The sequence below is a fragment of the Corythoichthys intestinalis genome, chromosome 8, assembly GCF_030265065.1.
Source record: "Corythoichthys intestinalis isolate RoL2023-P3 chromosome 8, ASM3026506v1, whole genome shotgun sequence".
Lineage (NCBI taxonomy): Eukaryota > Metazoa > Chordata > Actinopteri > Syngnathiformes > Syngnathidae > Corythoichthys > Corythoichthys intestinalis.
Window position 1 is genome coordinate 191,682 of NC_080402.1, and position 20,621 is coordinate 212,302.

Here is a 20,621-nt window from a genome sequence, read left to right on the forward strand (position 1 = left end):
TTCCGTAGCAGCAGTGTTTGATCGGAATGTTCTTTTTTGAAAGATTACCGGAGAAAACAAGCAGAAATAACATTGACTGTATGCGAAGGCTCGTCTATTACGTCCCACTTTCGATAACGACGTCACGGTCTAAAAATAGCATTCGTGCGGTACGCTATTTATTGTGAATATACATTTTTTAATTTAAATGCATGAAAAATAACTTTCCCTTTTGTTAAATTTTTAATACAGTAAAAAATAGGGTTATTTTTTCAGGTTTTTTTTTTTTTTTGTAAATATTTTATTAAAAATTAAGAATACTGTTTTTGACTTTGTTTTTTAAAATATTTTTTAAATGATTAAATACAACAAAACTGAATCTTTAGTTTGTCATTTCTTTTTATATAAAATTTAAAAATACTATAATAAATAAAATGGAAAATATGAAGTTTTACTTTGAAGAATTTAAAATATTGGGGGATGAAAAGCTAAAAAAAAAACAAAAAACATAGGATTAATTGGTTCATGAAGTTAGTTATTTGTCCAGTTCATTCATCCCTATTAAACAAGTGGGTTCATTTTAAGAAAATGATTGCTGAATTAAAATCCTCACCCATTAGTGCAAAACAGTTCAAATAACATTGCAAATATTACAAATATAAACCCATGAAATATCAACCGACAAATCCAGTCGAAAGGAATAGAATGTCTATACGTTTTAATATCCAGAGAAAAAAACAAGACTGATGATTCCATTTGAACAAGAATGCCAAAATGGCTTGGCTTTAACGACACCTGCGGGCCCGAGGGTCACGTGGTCACAGAAGTTGTAAAAAGCTAAACTGCTACTAAAAAGTCAGGTGGCGCTGCTGTGTTAAAAAAAAAAAAAAAAAAAAGGCTGGAGGCGTAAACATTTATTATCATTTGACGCACAGACACGGATGTACGATAAAGGGATCCATTATTTACAATTTGTTTAAAGGCTCCTTTAAAAAAAAAGGCAGCTCACCTGAGACCCTGGAGCATTTTCATTTTAGCTAAAGTTGGGATTTGATCAGTGCTGAGCCGTGAGGTTGAGCAGCCTCTTGCTCAGTAAGCCGTTGTGCTGTTTCAGGTACTCGATCAGGTCGGCCTGCTTCTCCACCACCTCCTCCAGGCAGGAACCCTCTCTGAAACACAAGTCCAGGGATTTCACTTGACCGACGGACAAATTCAAAACCAACGGATGGGCAAATAAACACACACCGACAGTAAATTGATGGTCAAAGCATCCTTTCCAGACATTGACTCAAAAATGAGCATTTTAACAGTGTATCCTGTCTTATCATTCATGTTCATGTCATTTTTTTGAATGAAAGCAAAAAACATGAAGGCATTTCTTAAACTACTGTGTTAGTGAATATTTGCGGTCGTTAAAAAAATTATGAATATTTTTCAATAATTCATCATTTGAAGTACATGAATAAAAACTAATTTTATGAAATGATTGATTTTTCTTTATTCATAGTATTGAACTCATTGGATGGCGCTACACATCTCATTTAGACTGGGAAAAAAAAATTGTAATTCATATATGAAAGTGTTGAATTAATGTGAAAATGTCCTTTTTTTCCATTTCATTAAAAAAAAAAAAATCCTTTATATATCCACCTAACTATTTTTTTAATTATACAGCAAACCATTACAGTATAATTAAAAATATATATATTACTATTATTTGAATTCATGTATCATTGATTAAAATGGCTCTGAAAACATAATATGCCCTGAAAAACAGCCTACTGGTGAATACCTCAATCAGTACTTTGCTGCATTCACAGATAAGTTAAATAACATGATTTCCTTTAGAGCATTTGCGTTGCTTAGCAGCCAGCCATCGGTGTCGCTCTCTCTCTTAAAAACATATTTGATAGGTCACTCTCAGCATTGTTAGCCGCTCACTTCACTTGTGCGTAAAGCAGAGCGCTGCAGACGCGGGCCCACCTGAATCCAGTCTCGGTGGGCGGGCGGTGCCATCGTTCTTCCCGGCTGACGTCGGGGGGCGCGCGTTCCGCATTGAACATCATCACTTTAACTGCGGGGCCAAAGCAAAGCAGAACCAAAAAATACATTTACATCAGTTATAAATATGAGATTAAATCCTACAATATAGGATCAAAAGTAGAACAAAAAATGAAAAATATAAATACTAAACAATAAATGACCAATGATGATCTATTTAAAAGAAATCATCTAAAAATCTAACAAATTTGAAAAAAAAAAAAAAAAAAAACGCTAAAAAATGCAAAAAAATTCAACAATGACATAAAATACTACTAAGTGGTAGAGGTGTGCGAAATGTCCGATTCTTAGATTATTCGCGATTCGGCCGTGGAAGATTCGAGAAGGATTCACAAACATCCAAACTCCGATTATTGAAATATGTCAAGTAAAGCGGAAGTAAAACGCACTCAGCGCGCCGCGCGGTCTTCAGGACGCAATGAAGAACGGAGCGAGAGTAGCTAAACATCATGCTTGTCATTACCCGGCCCTTCGGGTAATGCCAATGCTCAACTCACGGCTGTAGCTCAACTCATGCCGCGAGATAAAAAAAAAAAAACAACATACCTGACTGCTGATCGGCAGCAGTAGCAGTAGCAGAAGAATGAATTGTGATTGTTATTAACATCTGTAGCGCTGCAATGCATGCTAGGAGGCATGTTTGACAACAGCAGGTGGCAGCAGAGGTTGAATGTCAGAACAGTGATGGCCAAATTGAGCTTCTTGAAGCAATGAAGCTTTGCAGCCAATTGGTTCAAAGCTCCATGGCGGTTCATTTTGTCTCATGACAGTCGTATGATGCCGGTGTCAAATAAAGTGTTACCGGTTAATATCTTTTGGTGTAAATATTTCATAATACAATGAGGACAGCTGCGGCTTATAGTCCACGAACAAATGCACTTTTCATGTCAAATTTGGTGGGCGGCGGCTTATAGTCATGTGCGCCTTATAATGCGAAATATAGGGTAAATCCATTCCAAGACCCCCCCCCCCCCCCCCCAAAAATTCCGTCATAAATCTTTAATAAAGTGTTGAGGTAATTATCGGGGTTTGATTGATTAAATGTTTGCTTGGTTGGTTGATTGAATATTTGCTTGTGCTCATATATACCATAAATAATACATATTGCCATATTTTTCTTACTTATATATTTGCTTGTGCTCATATATACCATAAATAATACATATTGCCATATTTTTCTTACTTATATAACCAGTAAATGATTATTGCTTGCTATACCAGGTTGTAGTATAATGCTTAAGTGTTACAAAGGGTAAAAGAGGGTCGGGATGACAACTATTTTGCCTCATGGCCGCACCATTGCTAACTAGACCTTCCGAGGCATCTTCAGCACCTGCCCTCCGAGGACAATTTTCCATCCGAGGACATCTTCCATGGCCGCAGCGTTGCATAACTGAAGTGTCTGGATTATTTTGACTGTTTACATGATTGTTTTGACTGTTTACATGATTGTTTACATAAGCTCTTGCCTCCACACGTGTATTCACTTAGTTCCACCTACATGCACACACATATCCAATCGAAAACCACATGGGTGTCTCTAGCTTGCTCTCCCCTCCCTTAGAGAAGACACCCCATTTTAGGACAAACCCCTAAATAAAATACCAAGGAGGATTTTTTTTTTTTAGATCAATTTTGGTGACTCACGAGTCACATTTTGTTCTCCTTGGCCAAGAAAACTGAGTGTCTTCTCTCCTTATTTTTGGGTAATTTTACAATGTCTACCTAAGGATCTATTTTTGAACTTGACATAAAGCATAAAAATGCATCAAAACATCTAACAAATACAAGATGATTTAACCATAAACAGAAAATAACAGTTGTGCATCATGTAAAAAAAGAGTTAAGAAGCAAAGTTAATATGCTCACGTAAAGCTGTCGGCTGTCGGCATGGGCTGACGGGCGAATGAAGAGAACACTGGGATACCCATATAGTACACATACAGTAGAGGGCCCTCTTAGCCAATTGGATGCCAGGAAGATGCTAGGCAACAGCCAATGGCAGAATAGCTAGAAGTTTGTCACGTTCAGTACACTCAGGGAGCTGTGAGTAGCAGCCATTAAGGTATTTTTTGCTTTTGGTGTCCTGAAATTTCTTTCGTAACGAAAGGCAGTATTTTCTCCTCGAGACGTGTCGTCACCGGAAAATTCCGTATGTAGAGACGTTCGTAAGTAGAGGTACCGCTGCACCGTTAAAAGGAAGTTTCATATCTTCACATTTCAAGCAAGTTCAAAACTTAAGATGGCATGTCAAATACTAGGAAATAGTCCATTTCATTCCGTGAGCGTTTCCCCAATGAAACGAATGGGCATAGTGAATAGTTTGAGCGCATAACCTGACAGTGAGAGTTTCTGAGCTAGCATAACGACGCGGGTGGGAAAGTGGACAGCTAGCGTGTTTTCTTCTTTTACAGGCTTCCATTCCTGGGCCCACTTCCAAACACACATACACACGGGCCGTTATGACCCGCACTTACTCTTACGGGCCGCCATATCCTGCACTTAGAGCTCTAATTCTCACGCCCTAAACATACACCTTTACTCAGGGGGCGGGGGCGGCGGCGAAATGCGCGGCACAGGGGTGGTCGCCGCTCACTCCAGCGCAGAACTGAGGGCTCAGGAAAAAGTATATCAACACAGTTGTCAGCTTTAATGCTTTTTCAGCAGCAATTATCTTCTAAATGAAGCTCGGAGCAAGGCTGCCACAATCGACCAACTCATCGTTAAATTCATGACCTTTTTGGTTGACTTAAAAATGGTCCCAATCCTCTTTTTGAGCCTCTTAATTGCAAAATTTATGTTTTTGAATTTTTTTAAAACGGGGGAGGGGGGCAGTAAATATATCATATATAACAAATAAACACACAATTTTTGATTTTTATTAAATAAATATTAATTTTTTTTTAACAAACTACAACAAAAAGTGGGGAAAAAAATATTCTCATTTTTGATTTATTTTTCACATTTGTGTTAATGGCAAAAGTAGATTTTCGCTTTAAATTGTCCTTTTTAATTTAGGACCTTTTTTTACAATGACAAATTTTAACATTAAAAATGGGGGAAATTGTATTCTTTTTTGTCTTTGTGATTTATTTTCATTTAAAAACTAATAAAACAGTACATAGAACCTTTAACTTTGCTTATGAACTTTTAATTGATTCTCATTTTTTAAATGATATAATCAAAAAATGGGGAAAAGTACATATCCTTTTCAATGTGTTTTTTAAAAAAAAAACCACAACACTTATTTCTTTCAATTTATTAATTTTATGTATTTTTCTCAAGAAACCGTAAATATTCTCTTTGATTTCCGTAGTCCTTTATCTTTCATCAACGACTACAGAAACTTGATTTTTTTTTTTTTTTTAAATGAAGTGGATGTACACGATTAACTTTGACGGGCCGCGCGAAACGATTCGGCAGACCGAATCCGGCCCCTACGCCGTGAGCCGGACACCCGTGTCTTTAAACGTGAAAATGAGCGCCGCGCTAGCATTATCGGGGGTAACGGTCCCTGTATTGATAAGGCCGGCGCGTCATTAGCCGGAGGAAATTGTGAGGCAGATCCTAAAGAGCGCAATCTTTGCTTTGCTCTGTCGCGGCGTCGACAAACAATCCAAAGAAATGCTGAGCATTCCTGCATAATGAGGCCCTAAATACGTGCGTGTGTTTGTAAATACAAGTGCTATGCAGAGTTATTTAAAGTGCAACTCAATAGTTGAAGCTTTTACGGACTATTTGGTGGTGGAACGACAAGTCCCGTGCTGCTACTTTATCACGTTCATTTCAGTGATTGTTGCAATTTATCTGCCATTTAGCCAAGAAATGTCGATGCCATTAATGGACGGACGGAAGGAGCGGTTGAAAGGAAGCGCCGCATTTCACACTTCCTTGTCAGTAGTGCACGGATAAGATGGGCCGAGCTCAAGACGGAGACGTGAGAGGCAGCAATACACTGTGGGGGGAGAGAGAGAGAGAGAGAGAGAGAGCACAATTCCACAGAGAGGTGGTCTAGGTGCTAAAGGCTAATGGCGCTCTGTGTCCATTTTCAAGAAATGGGATAGAAGTCATAAGAAGTCGTGTTCCAAAAGACAGAAGAAGTCTGGCATTTTGGTTTAAAGTGGATGTTTTTGCTCGTCCTCACCTTCACAGACTGATTTATTAATTCCGACCCTAGAAACTGTTTGACAGATCAACATTAAATTTGGTAGGAATGTCTGTTGTCAAAAAAGTTTCAAGAATCCAGGATTAGGGGTTTCAAGTGAAGGAAAAGGGACTGCAGAAAAAGTCTCAAGCAGCCACGTTGAAAAAGTCACAGGAAGGATTTTTGCCTTCTTGAATTGATTTTTTAAAAAATTTTAAAAAAAAACGACAACAACAAGTTTGACTGATCAACATTAAATTAGGTGGGAATGTCAAGAGGAGACCTACAAAAAAAGTCTCAAGAAGCCATGCCAAAAAAGACACAAGATGTTCGTTTACAGTTGCCATTTTTGCTCATCAGCAACTTCATAAAGCCATTCCGCCCGTAGAAACAGTTTGACGGATCAAACTTCAATTTGGTAGGAATGTCTGTCACCTTAAAAAAAAAAAAAAAGTCTCAAGAAGCCAGGTTAAAAAAGAGCCAGAAGTCTGCCATTTTGGTTTAGAGGCTATGTTAGTAGTTGGCACAATCACAACCTTATTCAGCCCCTTGAAAGGGTTTGACTGAGCAATCTTAAACTGTCTGTAACGAGTAGACCCAGACCCACCCAAAAGTCTGAAGAAGACAAAGGATGTCTGCCATTTTGGTTGAAAGAGGGCCTTGTGGATCAGTTGCGCTCACCACAATTTATTATTATTCGCCTCCATTCTGCCATATACTGAATAACAAACAAACTGGCTTGTCAATCATGAGGAGTAAACTTGCCAATTTTGTCAAATTGTTCTCACCCAGGACTTTGACAATAACAAATGCAGAAAAAAACATTCTGCTCCTATTTTTTGGCCTGAATACATTTTATAACATCACGTCTTTCAAAAAAATAACCATTTGCCATGCAAAAAAGTCCTCCGCCGATCCACCTGTCGGCCCCGTCGTCTACCGCTAGCCCCGCAGCGCTCGAGCAGCCTTTGAAGGCCGAGGCGTGGCTTTGAAGTGCGTGGGGCGCGTGGATCCGCATTCATGTTGAAATGAGAGGCCAGAAACCTACACGCGCTCCCGGCAGAGCCCGCACTTCAAAGACCAGCGGAACGAGGCCTTCCGTATGGACCCGACGGTCAGGGGCGCTAGCTCGGGGTCGGCTCGCTAGCTCCGTTCCGAGTGGAATGCGGCACGGAATGACCCTAACCCTATGCAAACACTGTAAACACAAGGGACAATGTGTGTGCGCTAGCCTGTGGCTAGGCTAAACACGACTAGCTTATCAGCACCTCTGTGTGGGGGTATCTGGCCATCTGCGCCCCGCGGCGCCACAAACAGCCCTTTAATATGGATTTCCTTTCAATAGCGGCTGATCAATATCCTATCAGACATGAGGTAACTGCAGTTTTCCCTCAGAGAAAGGGGAAGCCCCTGGAGGAAAAATGTTTCTGACAGAATTGCGGTTTGATGGAAAATTCATGGTCACTCCCTGTTTCTGTGAAAAGTTGACTCTTCTATTTTGCAGTTTTGTTTCCCTTTGCTAACGAGTAGTAGGGCTGCCAAAATGAAATTTGGACCTAAAAATGCCCCATATCCTCTTTTTTGAGCCTCTTAAAAGAGTATGTACTGTATATTGTCTTGTTTATTCACATTTTGATCACAAAACAAAAAGAAATGTATTGTAAATATTCCCTTTATTCATTTTTTGCTGCTTTATTTAAAAATATATATTCTGAATGAAAATGGGTGGGAATAACATTTATTTTCTAAAATTTCATTTAATTAGATGAAACAACTAAGTACCTCTTTTTTAAAAATACTTATTTACTTAAAAATATATATATGAAATAAAACTTCAAAAAGGGGGGAAAGAAGTAACATTCTCTTCATTTTATTTTAAATCTTATTTACTTATATATATATGAAATAAAACTTCAAAAAGGGGGCAAAGGAGTAACATTCTCTTTATTTTATTTTTCCTCATTTCATTTATCTAAAAAATATATTTAAAACGACTTTTTTTAATTTCCTAAAATATTTGATTGAATGAAACAAAAAAAAAAAAAACAACTAAATGCTATTTTTAGAAATTGTCATTTTTTTTCATTTGAAAAAACGTTATATTTAAATTCATTTTTTAACTTAAAAAAAAAAGGGGGGGTGAAAAACGACATACCTATTCTCTGGTGGTGAAGCTGATTATTTTTGTAATGACTCAAAATGAGATATTTGCGCTTTACTTTGCAAAACAATTATACTGTGGAATTTGATTATACTGCTAGTGCAACTTTTCCCACTTCCAATGCCCATTTCCGGCCGAAATGCCACATGCGATGCAAAAATCATCTGTGATGAATGGACTATCTTGTAGGGCAAAGCGAAGTAGTGTTTAAGTCCATTTAAATACATTTTGAAAAACAGTACAGTATGCCAAACTTGAGCCGTGTGAGTATTTGCGATTCAGTCATGTTTCCCAACTTAATGTAACTTATTTTGTTGATGAGTGATGAAAAATCAGAGCCATTTCATGACAGTTGGATGCATTGAGTACATTACGTCTACACTTAGTGTAGACATTTTATCCCAGACAATAGTTGACATGTTTCAGCAAACACTTCCGCCGTCATCATCATCATTTAATGACCTTTTCATGGAAAGAAATGGGTGTAAATCAGCTGAAGCTCCAGAGTGCCAAATCAGCAGATCAGTGACGGGCCGGAGGGAGGGAGGGAGGGAGGGAGGGAGGGAGGGAGGGAGGGAGGGAGGACGGAACAGAATGCTGGATTGTCATGCTGTCGAGTTTGAAAAGGGCAGGGCGCCTATTGTCATGCCAATGCCCTCGCCGGCCGACCGCATGGTGTGGGGGTTGCGCGCTGCTCTCTGCCCATGTGCTGCTTCTCAAATTCCCCGACAAAATGATGAAAACCCAAGCCAGTGACTATTTTTGCTCAATACTCCTTTGGGTCATGTATAGGCTTCAATCTTAATAATTGGTATAATATAAGTGTGGTCCAGATGTGGACGCCAGGTCTCAATTGTAATAGTAATTCTAAATGTTTGTGAATAATGAGAATGAATGAAACATTCAACAGAAATGCAGGCCCAAAATAACTTCAGTTGCTCATGAATGAATAAATTAGCATTCAAAACAAATGGCATTTTTGAAATTCCTTTTTTGTTTTTATTTGAATTAAAACTGAATCTACATTCGAAATAAAGGGAAAAATTGCACTTTTATTGACTCGCTAACTCAGTGCCTGCCATTAAACTGGGAGGAGTGACGGTGTATGCTCATGTTTTAATGCCACGGACGTATAATAGCGCTATTTTTCGAGCGTGACGTCGCCATCGTAATGCGGGACATTGTAGACACGCCCTCGCATACAATCCATGTTGTTTCTGCTTGTTTTCTCTGGTAATCTTTCAAAAAAGAACATGCCGATTAAACTCTGCTGCTATGAAACTTGTAAAAATGACTCCAGACATGACGACATACGAAGGATGTTTTCTTCAAACGTTTCCCGAAACCAAAAACTCAGAGGAAAAAATGTGAAGAATGGATCAACTCGCATGGACGCCCAAAAGACCAGTTTGATGCCAGCAAGGTGAGGCCATTCACATTTCATATGCAGTAAATATTTTGTTGGGCTCCACGGTCCTGCAGCGGACGAAGAGGCAAGCCATTTTGACTTATTTTTTAGCGTGGCGTTTGGCCGTGCTGCTTCTGTCTGACAATGAATGACCTGAACAAAATGAACATGGTATCTGACTGCCACGGTTAGTTACCTTTTCTGTTGGAAAACAACAACTTTAGTAAGGGGGAAGTCTAAATATAGAATTAAGATTTGTTATTAATGGGAAAAAAAAAAGAAAAAAGTGTTTGTTGGCTGTCACTGAGCGGCATTTGCGATTGCTACACAAAAATAGCAATGTAAATTGCCCCCGAGAACGGTCAGAGACGTAAGACAACCAGAGGATATAATAAAGACAGGGCATATGGTGGTAAAGGATAGATTTTTGTAACGGGAGAATGTCATTGTCAGTGGTGTAAGGCAGGGGTCTCCAAACCGGTCCTCAAGGGCCGCTGTGGGTCCTGTTTTTTGTTCATAGACCTTTTAACCAATGTGGTTTCTACTAAAACAAGCAGCACCTGATTGCAATCAACTGATTTCACTTATAAAACACCAGATTGGTGAAAAGGTTTTGTTGGAATGAAATCCTGCACCCACTGCAGCCCTATGTGGAATACTTTGGAGACCACTGGCATAAGGCAATGCACACGATAAAAAAGCTAACTCTGGATCTGGTCGGCTCTTTTTCAGCCCTCGACACTCAAGCCATCTCTTTAACTGAACATTTGTAAGTGCCTCCACATCGTTACCAGTGAATTTGGCACCAGGGTCATCATTTTTGGACAGAATTGGTAGGTTTAGTTCAGTAAGCATCTCCTTCGTACACTATTTACTAAAGTTGCACCGATATCGATACCAGTATCGGCAGGGGGCGCCGATCCGGCCCGAATTGGTGGTATCGGTATCGACGAGTACCAACATTTAGGGCGCCGATACCATGTACTGGCATCATTTGAACGCTAATATACTGTCCTTCCCACGTGAGCTAACTTCCCAAATCGTTACATCTGTATGTCTTTGTCTTAAAATTACCATACGAAATTTACACCTTCGTCTTCAATACTATGGATGTACACTACAACGCATATCCGCGATGTCACGCTGCTCATTTCACATGGTATTCACAAACGATTGGCATGCATAAGCTAACGCTAACTGTTGTAGAGTTGAAGGGATCAGAAAGGTTAAGACCGTGGGAGACTCAGCAAACTCATGGTTTCATGATGAACAATGAGTGGCAAATTAAGAGCGCCGTACTTCAAACTCGTCCTGTTTATGAAAGTCAATTGTAATATGCTGGTGTTGTGCAGTAATGAGCAGAAGTGACTTCTGTGGCCAGAAAACACTCAAGCGGCGCAGCGCGCACACTAGATATCATCAAATAGCAATCTAGATGTCCTATGATAGATCCCATGCCAACTCTCGCGCGCACACACTAGATATCATCAAATAGCAACCTAGATGTACTACATTAGATCCCATGCCATTAGCTGTGTGAGCCCAGAGCGACCCGTAGTCCATAGACTACACTGATTAAATAGAAACCGCCATTACTGAATGGAAGTTAAGCAGGCCAAATCAACCCATACCAGTGACTATAGATAATGCTGCAAATACTGTTAATTCAGTACATGTTAAAGATGGACCACAAATAGGACGTTAAAAATATCTGCTAAGAGAGCTGCAGCAATCAACAGTGTGACCCACTTTACAAACAGTAAAGATTGTTCTCAGCACTTATATACAAAATTTCTTCGGATCAGTAAGAAGTAAGCACATAAAAATTATGCACTAAAATGCTTGTTTATATGATGGCACTGTTATTTTTGCTTGTTAGCAAAAAAAAAAAATAAATAAATAAATAATAATAATAACAGTTGTATTTTCTGTTTCAGAGCAATAAATGTATTGAATTGTATCAAAAATCGTACTGAAATGTGACTTAACTGTATCGTTGCATCTGTTATACGCACATATATATATATATATATATATTTTTTTTTGCAAACAGAGTGGTATCGGAATGGTATCGGTATCGGCCGATACTGCACAGCCAGGTATCTGTATCGGGCCCAAAAAATGGTATCGGTGCAACACTACTATTTACATGCATCTAGCATGAGGGACAAACGAGAGGTTGACCCGCCTACCCACAATTGCTAACATCATGAATATTAATGAGCAAAAGTCACGTGTTGCGTTGCTTGCGGTACGCCATTCATTTTGACTGGGAGGGGCCAAAAAACCAACGGGTGTTTACCTGTGTAATAGATGAGGCAGGGCAATGCAACAAGTAGTTCCAACACCAAAAGAGCCACCAGCGCGTAGGCGCGCTCCGCCGCTGACATTGGCGCCGCCACGACGACCAAGAGCACGGCGTTGCCTGCGGCGCACGACGACACGTCAACACCGCCGCCTAGAGTGTGCCGTGCGACAGTGCGGCCTCCTACCTGCGGAGTGGACGGCGAGAGGCACGCTGTGGAGCGTCGCCGTTTTTCTGTAAAAGCGCAGGTAGCCTCTGCGGCGGGCTTTGCTTTGGTGGTGCCGAGCGCAGCGGGTGAACGCCGCCACCAGTAGCCACAGGACGGCTTTGGCGAAGACCACCACGCTGTCGCCGCGCTCGGGTCCCAGAACTTTTGCGCATGCCTCTTCGTGGCCCAGTTTTAGAACGCACATCAGGGAGACGCACGCCGATAGGACCACAAACACCACCTGGGAGGCACGGTCAAGTACTTTAGGAAACACTGTCTCGGATCGTCTGTTTGCTCCGTTCGTTGTAGTTGTAGTCACACCGGCCCCAAAGGTGCGCGCCACCAACTTTTGGGTTTAGATGTGACTACAAACTAAAAAAAAACACGTATGTGCTACTATGGGCCGAGGGCTGCCTTCTACTGCAGGGCTCCAGACTGCAACCAAAGGGTTGCATTTTGCAAGGAAAATGACAGTCAGAGCGGGTATTTCTTTCATCTACTTGCACATGTGTGACCCGTTTTTTTTTTGTTTTCTTTTACTGACAAACTCCTTCACGGTTAAATCCACTCGTTGATGGTTAACAAGCTGGTTTGCCAAGGGAACAAAACAGAAGAAAACATAGTGTAGGTGGGCTATGTTATAATATAGAACAAAAATTCCAATGTTCATTTCTAAGCAGTATACTGGTCGATGTCAAAACTGATAGAGAATAAAATATGTGGTTTTATGCATGTATTATGAAAGTATTTATCCCTTAATCAGTGAAAATTGGAGGAAAACTTTGCACAGCGATTTACAGTCAATCTTCAGCTTGCTCCCCAGAAATGTTAAATTAGGGGCCACTGTGCTCCTAGTAAAAATGTTAGTCTGGAGCCCTGTACTGGTTAAGTGGTAAACTACAGGCAATACTGGCATCGATAAGTCCATGTGCTTTGTGCACGCAAACCTATACTGGCAACTCCTATCCTACAGAAGGCTGCCATCTACTGGCTAACTATGATTTTGCCATGTATTAATGAGCCCTGATCAAACATTTAAAAAAGAAAAAAATCAGGCTCCGAAGATCGGTATAATGGCCCACGCTATATCAATAGACCCTACCCACGTGACGTCACAACTCCGCCCTCCTGACTGATGCCGCCCAATTGTCCGTCAACACATCGTGTTTACCTGTTACGGCTACGTACATTCCTCCTATTTACGGCGTGTTTTTCAGCTAGTTAACGCTGATTAGTCACAATGGTGAAGGCATGTGTGGCTGTTGGTTGCACTAACAGAGAAGACGGACGGAGAGACTTGAAGTTTTACCGTATTCCGAGAGATCCGAAGAGGAGAGCGAGATTGACTGCTGCAATTCGACGAGAAAAGTGGGCTCCAAACGACTACCGCAGATTATGTAGTAGTCATTTTATATCTGGTAAGATGCATTTAATATATATTTAGAGGGTTTTGGGCTGACAACCACAATTAAGATCATTGCTAGGCTAATCGCCGACAACATACACTCAGACGTTGTGAATGAACTACCTGAAAATAAATAATTATAAGGGGATAATAAAACAGTTGTCATACAATTAATTTACAATTTCACTATTGAGGTCAAAAGCCAAAAAATAAATTCAACTAGGGACAATCTGGAGTAGTGCTATCGCACTTGATATTTATTACATATTATATATGTATGTAGTGAGAGTGCTATCGCTAAACCATATAAACATTAAAAGCCCTAGCTCCATTGACAAATGACATGAAATACATTAGACTTGACAGTGGATGTTAGCAAGAACAAAAGATTTTGAATTGAAAATTTCGTAACTCACCTTCCCGAGCACAAGATAGATTCCTGCCGAATTTTCACGGACGAGGACCTGTTTCACCCAACCAGCAACCAAGTACTTATAAGCCTCCAAGCTCTTAAAGTTTTTCAAACTTTCGTGAGAATATGCCGATTTTGTGTGGATAAGATAATTGTAGATATCAGGATAGCAGATGTCAGGCAGAGACGGCGAAGACAGCGGGTCCAAAAATATCGATTTGGGCATCAAATATGGATCTGGCGAATGGATAAAGTGAAGCTTTTCCACATAACGCCTTTTATGCAACACATCCAGTGAGTTTACGGCATCCGAAAGCACCGGGTCTTCCATGAAATGCATTATAAATTGCTCGATCAATTGAGACCTTTGATAATACAGACACAAAATGACGGACAATGGGGCGGAACAATACAGCGATCACGTGATTTTGTGACGTCGGTGGGTAGGGTCTATACCAGGTTTCCGGACAATCAGATCAAAATAAATAAATGAACATAAATTTCAAAAAATAAATCAATAAGAATACAACTAAGAGTATATCAATGTTTTTCTATATAGAAATGAAACAAATAGATAGGCTCGAAATAGAGGAATATGACAATTTTGTGGTCGACAATAGCTGCGCCTCCATGACAGTTTTTGCAACATAAAAAGCTATTTGAAAGTAGAATTGCAACTGATAAGGGTGCTTTTCAAAAAAGGCTCAGGATGATGGGTGCGTGTCTGTCCATACGTGCAGCAGAGAGAGCAGGACGGCGGGGCAGGCGGTGGGCACGCCGCGGAACTCTCTCCTGATGGCGGCGTGGAGGGCGTCGGCCGAGATGAGCGGCCCGTCGACCAGGGACTCTTCTTCGCTGCGCGTCATGTCTGTCGATGACCCCGCCTGCCACAAACACCATCGTGTCATCATCTGCATCCACTACACAGTAAAGCCCCTCCAGGTCAAAATGGATGGGATGTCACTGGCAGCCAAATCGTTAACATTTACTTTTTTTGATTCCCTCTTTTTTTTTTTTTTTAATAAAAAGGTCAAAAACATTTGCTAATAAGAGGCTCTATTTGGGCAACTTTTGGTCAACCGTGTCTTTAACCATTCATCGAGTAAAATAGATCGGTTCATTCATTCGATAATCCATGCGTAGTTGATCAGTCGATAATTATTGAAACCATTTTCATATAATTATATAATAAATGGAATCCGTTTCTTATTAACCCTTACATGAATCATTGGCTGCAACTGACGGCGCTAGACGTCCAATCCCTTTTGACTGGTCATTGTGGACTACAGGAAGGTGCCTGCCTTGGAACCGGCACCTCTCTGGGTAAACGGAGTACGTGTGGAGCGTGTAAAGACCTTTAAATTCCTCGGCGTACACCTATCTGATGACCTCTGCTGGTCAGCTAACTCCTCGGCCATAGTGAGGAAAGCTCGCCAGAGACTCCACTTACTTTCTGAGGGGCCTCAGAAGGAACAAGACGGGCAAGGAACTAATGACTGCCTTCTACCGAGCAGCTATTGAGTCCATCCTCACCTACTGCATCCCAACGTGGTATGGAACCTGCTCGGTAGCGGACAAAAAATCTCTGCAGAGGGTGGTGAAAGCAGCGGAGAAAATTATTGGCTCCTCTCTGCCACCTCTGGAGGACATTGCTGCTGCGCGACACCTTAAAAGAGCTAGGAACATTATGAAAGACTCTTCCCATCCTGCCCATCACCTGTTTGAACTGTTGCCCTCTGGCAGGAGATATAGGGCGATGAGGTCACGTACAACTAGACTCAGAGATAGTTTTTTTCCTAGGGCCATCCGCGTTCTTAATACTGAACAGCACTAATTCCTCATGACGCTGCTATGTAGCGACTTTTGCACAATCATTTATTCTTGTCTTTTATTCAGTGATATGTTTTAGTTGTGTGTTATTTTATAGTCTTGTGTTTTATGGTTTCCAATTTCGTTGTTTGCTCTGCTTGCAATGACAATAAAGGAATTGAATTGAATTCACCGCCGTCCATGGCAGCCAATGCGTTCAAACTCTGAATTTTTTTGTGCCACGTAACACGAACAAAATTAGATTATCCTAACAAAGCCTATGCATAAACTGTTTTTTGAACAAAGAGCTTGCAAACTTTTGAATACTTTTTTTCTGTGACACTAAGTGTTAAAACATAAACAAGGTTATTATCGATGTTAAAGGCAGCATTTTTTGACATTTAAAAATTTGTGAAGAAATTAAGACGTGTCGGTAATGTATATCTAATAAAACTGACAGGAACAAGAGTTTTATCAAGCGAAATAACCACAAAAACAATCCCATTTTGCCCATGTTAGCTTCTTTGGTAAACATACGGTACCACGAGCAAATAGGACAGCAATTGAGAAATATGTTGGATACATACAACATGGACGGCTCCCTCGGATTCCATCTAGTCTAAAAAGTGGACTATTTCCCGAAGAAAAACAACATATTGTAAATACGTAGCATAATTTGGGAAGACATAAGGCGGAGTGCAAATGGGGGCCGGCAAGTGCCGCACGCACGCTATGCTCAGCTGTTTTGGTCTATCCAGGTGGCCGTATGATGACCTCACGATCACGTGACCAACAAGGCGGAACTCTCCTTCCTCTAGCTACCATGAGAGCTAACGTCGATCGATCGATCGATCGATCGAGAAAAATCATTAAAAAGAGCACATTTAGCCACACGCTACACACATTGTTTTCTAAAGTACGGGTGGAGTTAAATGAGCTCATATAGACATTTGAACAGAACAGTTCCACAGTAAAAGTCAATACCTACGAGAATGTCGGACTAGCCGATGCGTGTCACATGACGGGTAAGTCATAGCACTTCCGCTTTGGTTGTCAATAAAAATGTTTACGCGCCAAAATCCCATGACAAGATGCACACAAAAACGATGTCATCTTGCGTTCTAATGGACAAAAAGACATTATGTTTTATTTTTCATCTTTTGAAGGAGATAGTACCTTTTCTCGTAGGCACACACTTAATCAGGGAATTGTATCGTTTCTCGTATTTACTGTTTGAATTTCTCTAACACACCCAATATAAAATAAATAGCACTTATACCATCGTGTAAGGAGAACAAGCAGAATATAGGGCATAAGAGATAAACAATGCCTCCCGATCACGGAAGCCCAGCGCGTGCATCATGCAACTAACTGAGCAAGATTGACGCTGACAAGCCCGCGTCTGCACCAGCAGGTCTCGCAATCAGTTCTCTCGGACAGTCCAGAAAAAATGGCGGAATGCTCTGTCCCAACACAAGGAACACTGGAGAACGCCCGATATCGAACTGATAACACGACTGACGAGACTCCAAGAGCCTCTTGACGCTGAGGTGGCAAAATCCACAACCTCGTTGTCCTGACAGCAGTAACTCCCGAATCCTCCTGTTCAATCCACAAACACACAATAATCCTAAACAACGCCCAAACACACCCTTCCTCTGCCCACAGCCCGGCCCAAGAGAGCCTTCAAAAAGGCAATGTTTAACTAATCGTTGTCATTTTTTTCTCGGGAACCTTTTGTCGACTTGTGATATCCTGAATCCTCGCCTGGGTACCTCTGTGCTGTATGATTGCCATCGACTCAGAATAAATTGTCAACTTGTGTTTTTAAAGCCTTTTTCTAGCTTTCAAAATGGAGTCAGTACAAGGGGTTAGGACTAAGGTGGACGCGCGGAGTTTGGCCTTTTGGCAGCCCGGGTCTTTGGAGCCGCGCCAGCGTGATTCCGGCAGTCTGGCTAAAAGGTCAAATTCTTTAAAATATATATTTTTCCTTTTTAGAATTGTATGTTTATTCCATTTTTTTCCCTTTAATATTTCAATTTGAACCATATGAACTGGTGAAGTGAATTCTATATGAAATGTTCATATAAGTAAAACAAATAAATAATTAACAAAGCATAGGTATATTCGTCCCCTCCCAGTCAAAATGGATTGGACGTCCATTGTGGTCAATGGCCGCCAGTTCATATTGGCTAATGAGCTATTCTTGTGGAAGATTTTGGTAGCAATCCGTTGGTTCATTTAAAAAAAAAAAGAAGAAGAAAAAAGACACTTTTGTCAAACAATATATCCATTTTTAGCAGGAGAATATACAGTAGATAACCTTTTTGGGATACATAGACACCATCCCTACTCTAATGAATCATTCACTGCCAGACCTCGCAGTTCTAATGGACTAGACGTCTATCGCGGTCTTGATTGATACAACCGAATGAGTCGATGCCACACAAAAGTATCCATTTCAGAGCGTTTTATTGACAAACAAAGTGGCTATAAAAGATGGCGAGCGGCGCATTCTTCGGACAGAAAACACAAGAAGCGGAGGAGACACCCCCAAAGTTACGAAATGACGCTAAAAATAAGAAAGAGGGAAGTATCAGGTGCTACTTGTCATTGGTTTAAGCCGGGGAAGAGGAAGAGCTCATTTGCTCGCTGGTATGGAAGTTGACGCGCGTCACACATTTACAGGTCCACGTGTCTGTCCGTCACACTCATTTAAGGCACTGGTCGACAACTTAAAGCAGGGGTGGGCAAACCGCTCCTCAAGGGCCGTAGCGGGTCCTGGTCTTTGTTCCAATTGATCCAGTGCAGACAGTTTACCCAGTGAGGTTTCTGGGATCAATTGACTGCACTTGCAAGACACTAGATTGGTGAGAAGGTTTCCTCTTAATGGGTTGGAACAGAAACCCGTACCCACTGCGGCCCTTTGTGGAATAGTTTGCATACCCCTAGCTGAAAGGGAAAATAGTCAACATGCGTCAAGGGAAGACAAACTTCAATGCATGTCAAACGATAACTTAGCATCATGCAAAAGTGGAAAAACAAAGATGCAGGAGGAGGTAAGGCATTATTACGGTTGTGGTGCTACCTAAAAAAAAAATATATATATATATATATATATGGGAGGACCAGGAATGCCAAACTGAAATGATTACATGTGTCATTAAATTTGTTATATTCCATTTAGGGATTTACTGATCGCATATTTTTGCTGTGAGAATTACCTGATTTTGAGAATCTGCCAATACCGGGTCTCTATCAGATACCGGGAAAAAGTGTTGTTTCAAAAAAGTTTGAAACATGTTACTGTCCCACGGAATGATTTTCAAACAAGAATAAAAATGCTTGTCTTTTTTAAATGCTTCATTGAGTGAGTCCACTCACGTTGCTGGGAAAGCCTCTTACACGATGAGTAGCCGTAGCACACTACGCTAGTGTCCATCTAACAAGCTAAACAATGATTGACGCATTCGGCGTCTTTGAAGATAGCGCTTCCAAGCTTCTCTGGCAAATTCAAAGCAGCACCCGTCACTTATCATTAGCTTTAACAAGCAAACTCCCGTGCACCCTTGACCAAGAAAAGCAGCAGGAGGGAGAGACAGAGTGAGAGGCTGTACGTGTATGAAGCAGAGAAACATTTTAAAATGAAAAACCCGATCCTTTTCACCCGATTCCGATCCTCTGAAAAAGGGCGCTATTTCCGATCACGTGATTGGAACGGGACATTTCTACTTTTAGTGTTGTTGTTTTTTTTTTTATTAATACATATTTTTCAATTGTTTTTGTTTACGTTTTTATTTGTGAGAATTTTCATGTATGTCATTATCTGAACATGTATTTTAATTTTTGTTGATTTCAAAACTGAACGTTCTGGAATGAATAACAGAAATAATGAACTGGGTCCGTAAAATATATTTTCACTGTTTTGATATTTCAGCTTTTATTTTCATTTGTCAATTTCTTTTCACCTTTTACATACTTAAATTTGAATTCATTTAATTTTTATACCTTTATTTGAATTCTATGTAAATATTTCAACATATTTAATTTTGTATTTGAGTTATACATTTTTGAAATATATATGAAAGTAAATAAATGTTGGAATAAATCATTTTTTAAAAAATGACTACATTAATTCACCGCGTCATTAAAAATGTTATTTCAGTATTTTATTTTTACTTTATTTCAATGTTATTCATGTAGTTACATGTTTTTATTTAACATTGAATTCAACATTCATCCATTTATTTCAGTTGGTATTCATTCCAAATTCAATAAATACTAAAGAACTTATGAATGAGTAAATGTTGAAATAAACAAAAATCAAAGATTAAAATAAATACTAAATAATAACATATTGGCTGCCATTAACACGGAACGATCGTCTCGCTGCCAGTCCGACCGGATTGGACGTCTATCGCCGTTAATGGCGGCCAATGAGTTCATGACACACTTCATTATTTATTTATGGTATATTTCTTTCAGTTTGGCTTTCTTGGTCATCCACACACAAGAGAGTATTATTATTATTTCTTACTCCAGTTGATTTATTGTGCTTGTTTAATCATAAATACGCTGGTCATGCTAGCAAACGCACTGCATTACTGAATGTTTAAGGTCCATTTAAAGTCAAATGAGGATGTTTGCATCATCATAATGTGGTGGGTTGTCCTGCACCTGCAGACGACAACAACAACAACAACAAAAAACGGATCAAATTTTGTAAAAT

The 20,621-nt window shown here is 40.1% G+C and overlaps 2 protein-coding genes across 10 annotated transcripts in view; both read right to left on the reverse strand.

Moving 5' to 3' along the window:
• Nucleotides 1-470: 470 nt before the first annotated feature.
• tmem192 (transmembrane protein 192) lies at nucleotides 471-16,785 on the reverse strand. 5 transcript variants are annotated; one of them, XM_057843004.1, is made up of 9 exons: nucleotides 16,480-16,785; nucleotides 15,617-15,749; nucleotides 15,439-15,545; nucleotides 14,818-14,967; nucleotides 12,246-12,507; nucleotides 12,056-12,178; nucleotides 1,963-2,053; nucleotides 989-1,148; nucleotides 471-848 (listed from the first exon to the last, which is right to left on the reverse strand). In XM_057843004.1, the coding sequence occupies exons 1-8, from the start codon at nucleotides 16,504-16,506 to the stop codon at nucleotides 1,034-1,036; spliced, it is 1,008 nt and encodes a 335-aa protein (XP_057698987.1). In that variant the 5' UTR covers nucleotides 16,507-16,785; the 3' UTR covers nucleotides 471-848; nucleotides 989-1,033. The 5 variants fall into 5 exon arrangements, with proteins under 5 accessions (XP_057698987.1, XP_057698986.1, XP_057698989.1 ...); XM_057843003.1 differs by having other exon boundaries at nucleotides 473-1,148; nucleotides 16,480-16,781; XM_057843006.1 differs by lacking the exon at nucleotides 471-848 and having other exon boundaries at nucleotides 15,439-15,668; nucleotides 16,480-16,580.
• Nucleotides 16,786-18,347: 1,562 nt separating this feature from the next.
• Nucleotides 18,348-20,621, reverse strand: part of LOC130920102 (LIM and calponin homology domains-containing protein 1-like) — a 35,993-nt gene continuing 33,719 nt past the window's right edge. For all 5 annotated transcript variants that reach the window (XM_057842994.1, XM_057842993.1, XM_057842992.1 and 2 more), the window contains one exon: nucleotides 18,348-20,569. In XM_057842994.1, the coding sequence (XP_057698977.1) occupies nucleotides 20,544-20,569 (26 nt within the window). In that variant the 3' untranslated portion in view covers nucleotides 18,348-20,543. The remainder of the gene's footprint in view (nucleotides 20,570-20,621) is intronic.

What these genes read in the sequence shown, in the direction of transcription:
- tmem192 (XM_057843004.1), bottom strand. Translation starts at nt 16,506, where the DNA reads ATGGAATCCGAGGGAGCCGTCCATGTT. An exon ending in ACCACGTTGGGATGCAGTAG is followed by an intron (nt 15,546 to 15,616) that starts GTGAGGATGGAC and finishes GTTCCTTCTGAG; the next exon opens with GCCCCTCAGAAAGTAAGTGG. An exon ending in GTACGCCGAGGAATTTAAAG is followed by an intron (nt 14,968 to 15,438) that starts GTCTTTACACGC and finishes TGTTTGTGGCAG; the next exon opens with GCGGGGTCATCGACAGACAT.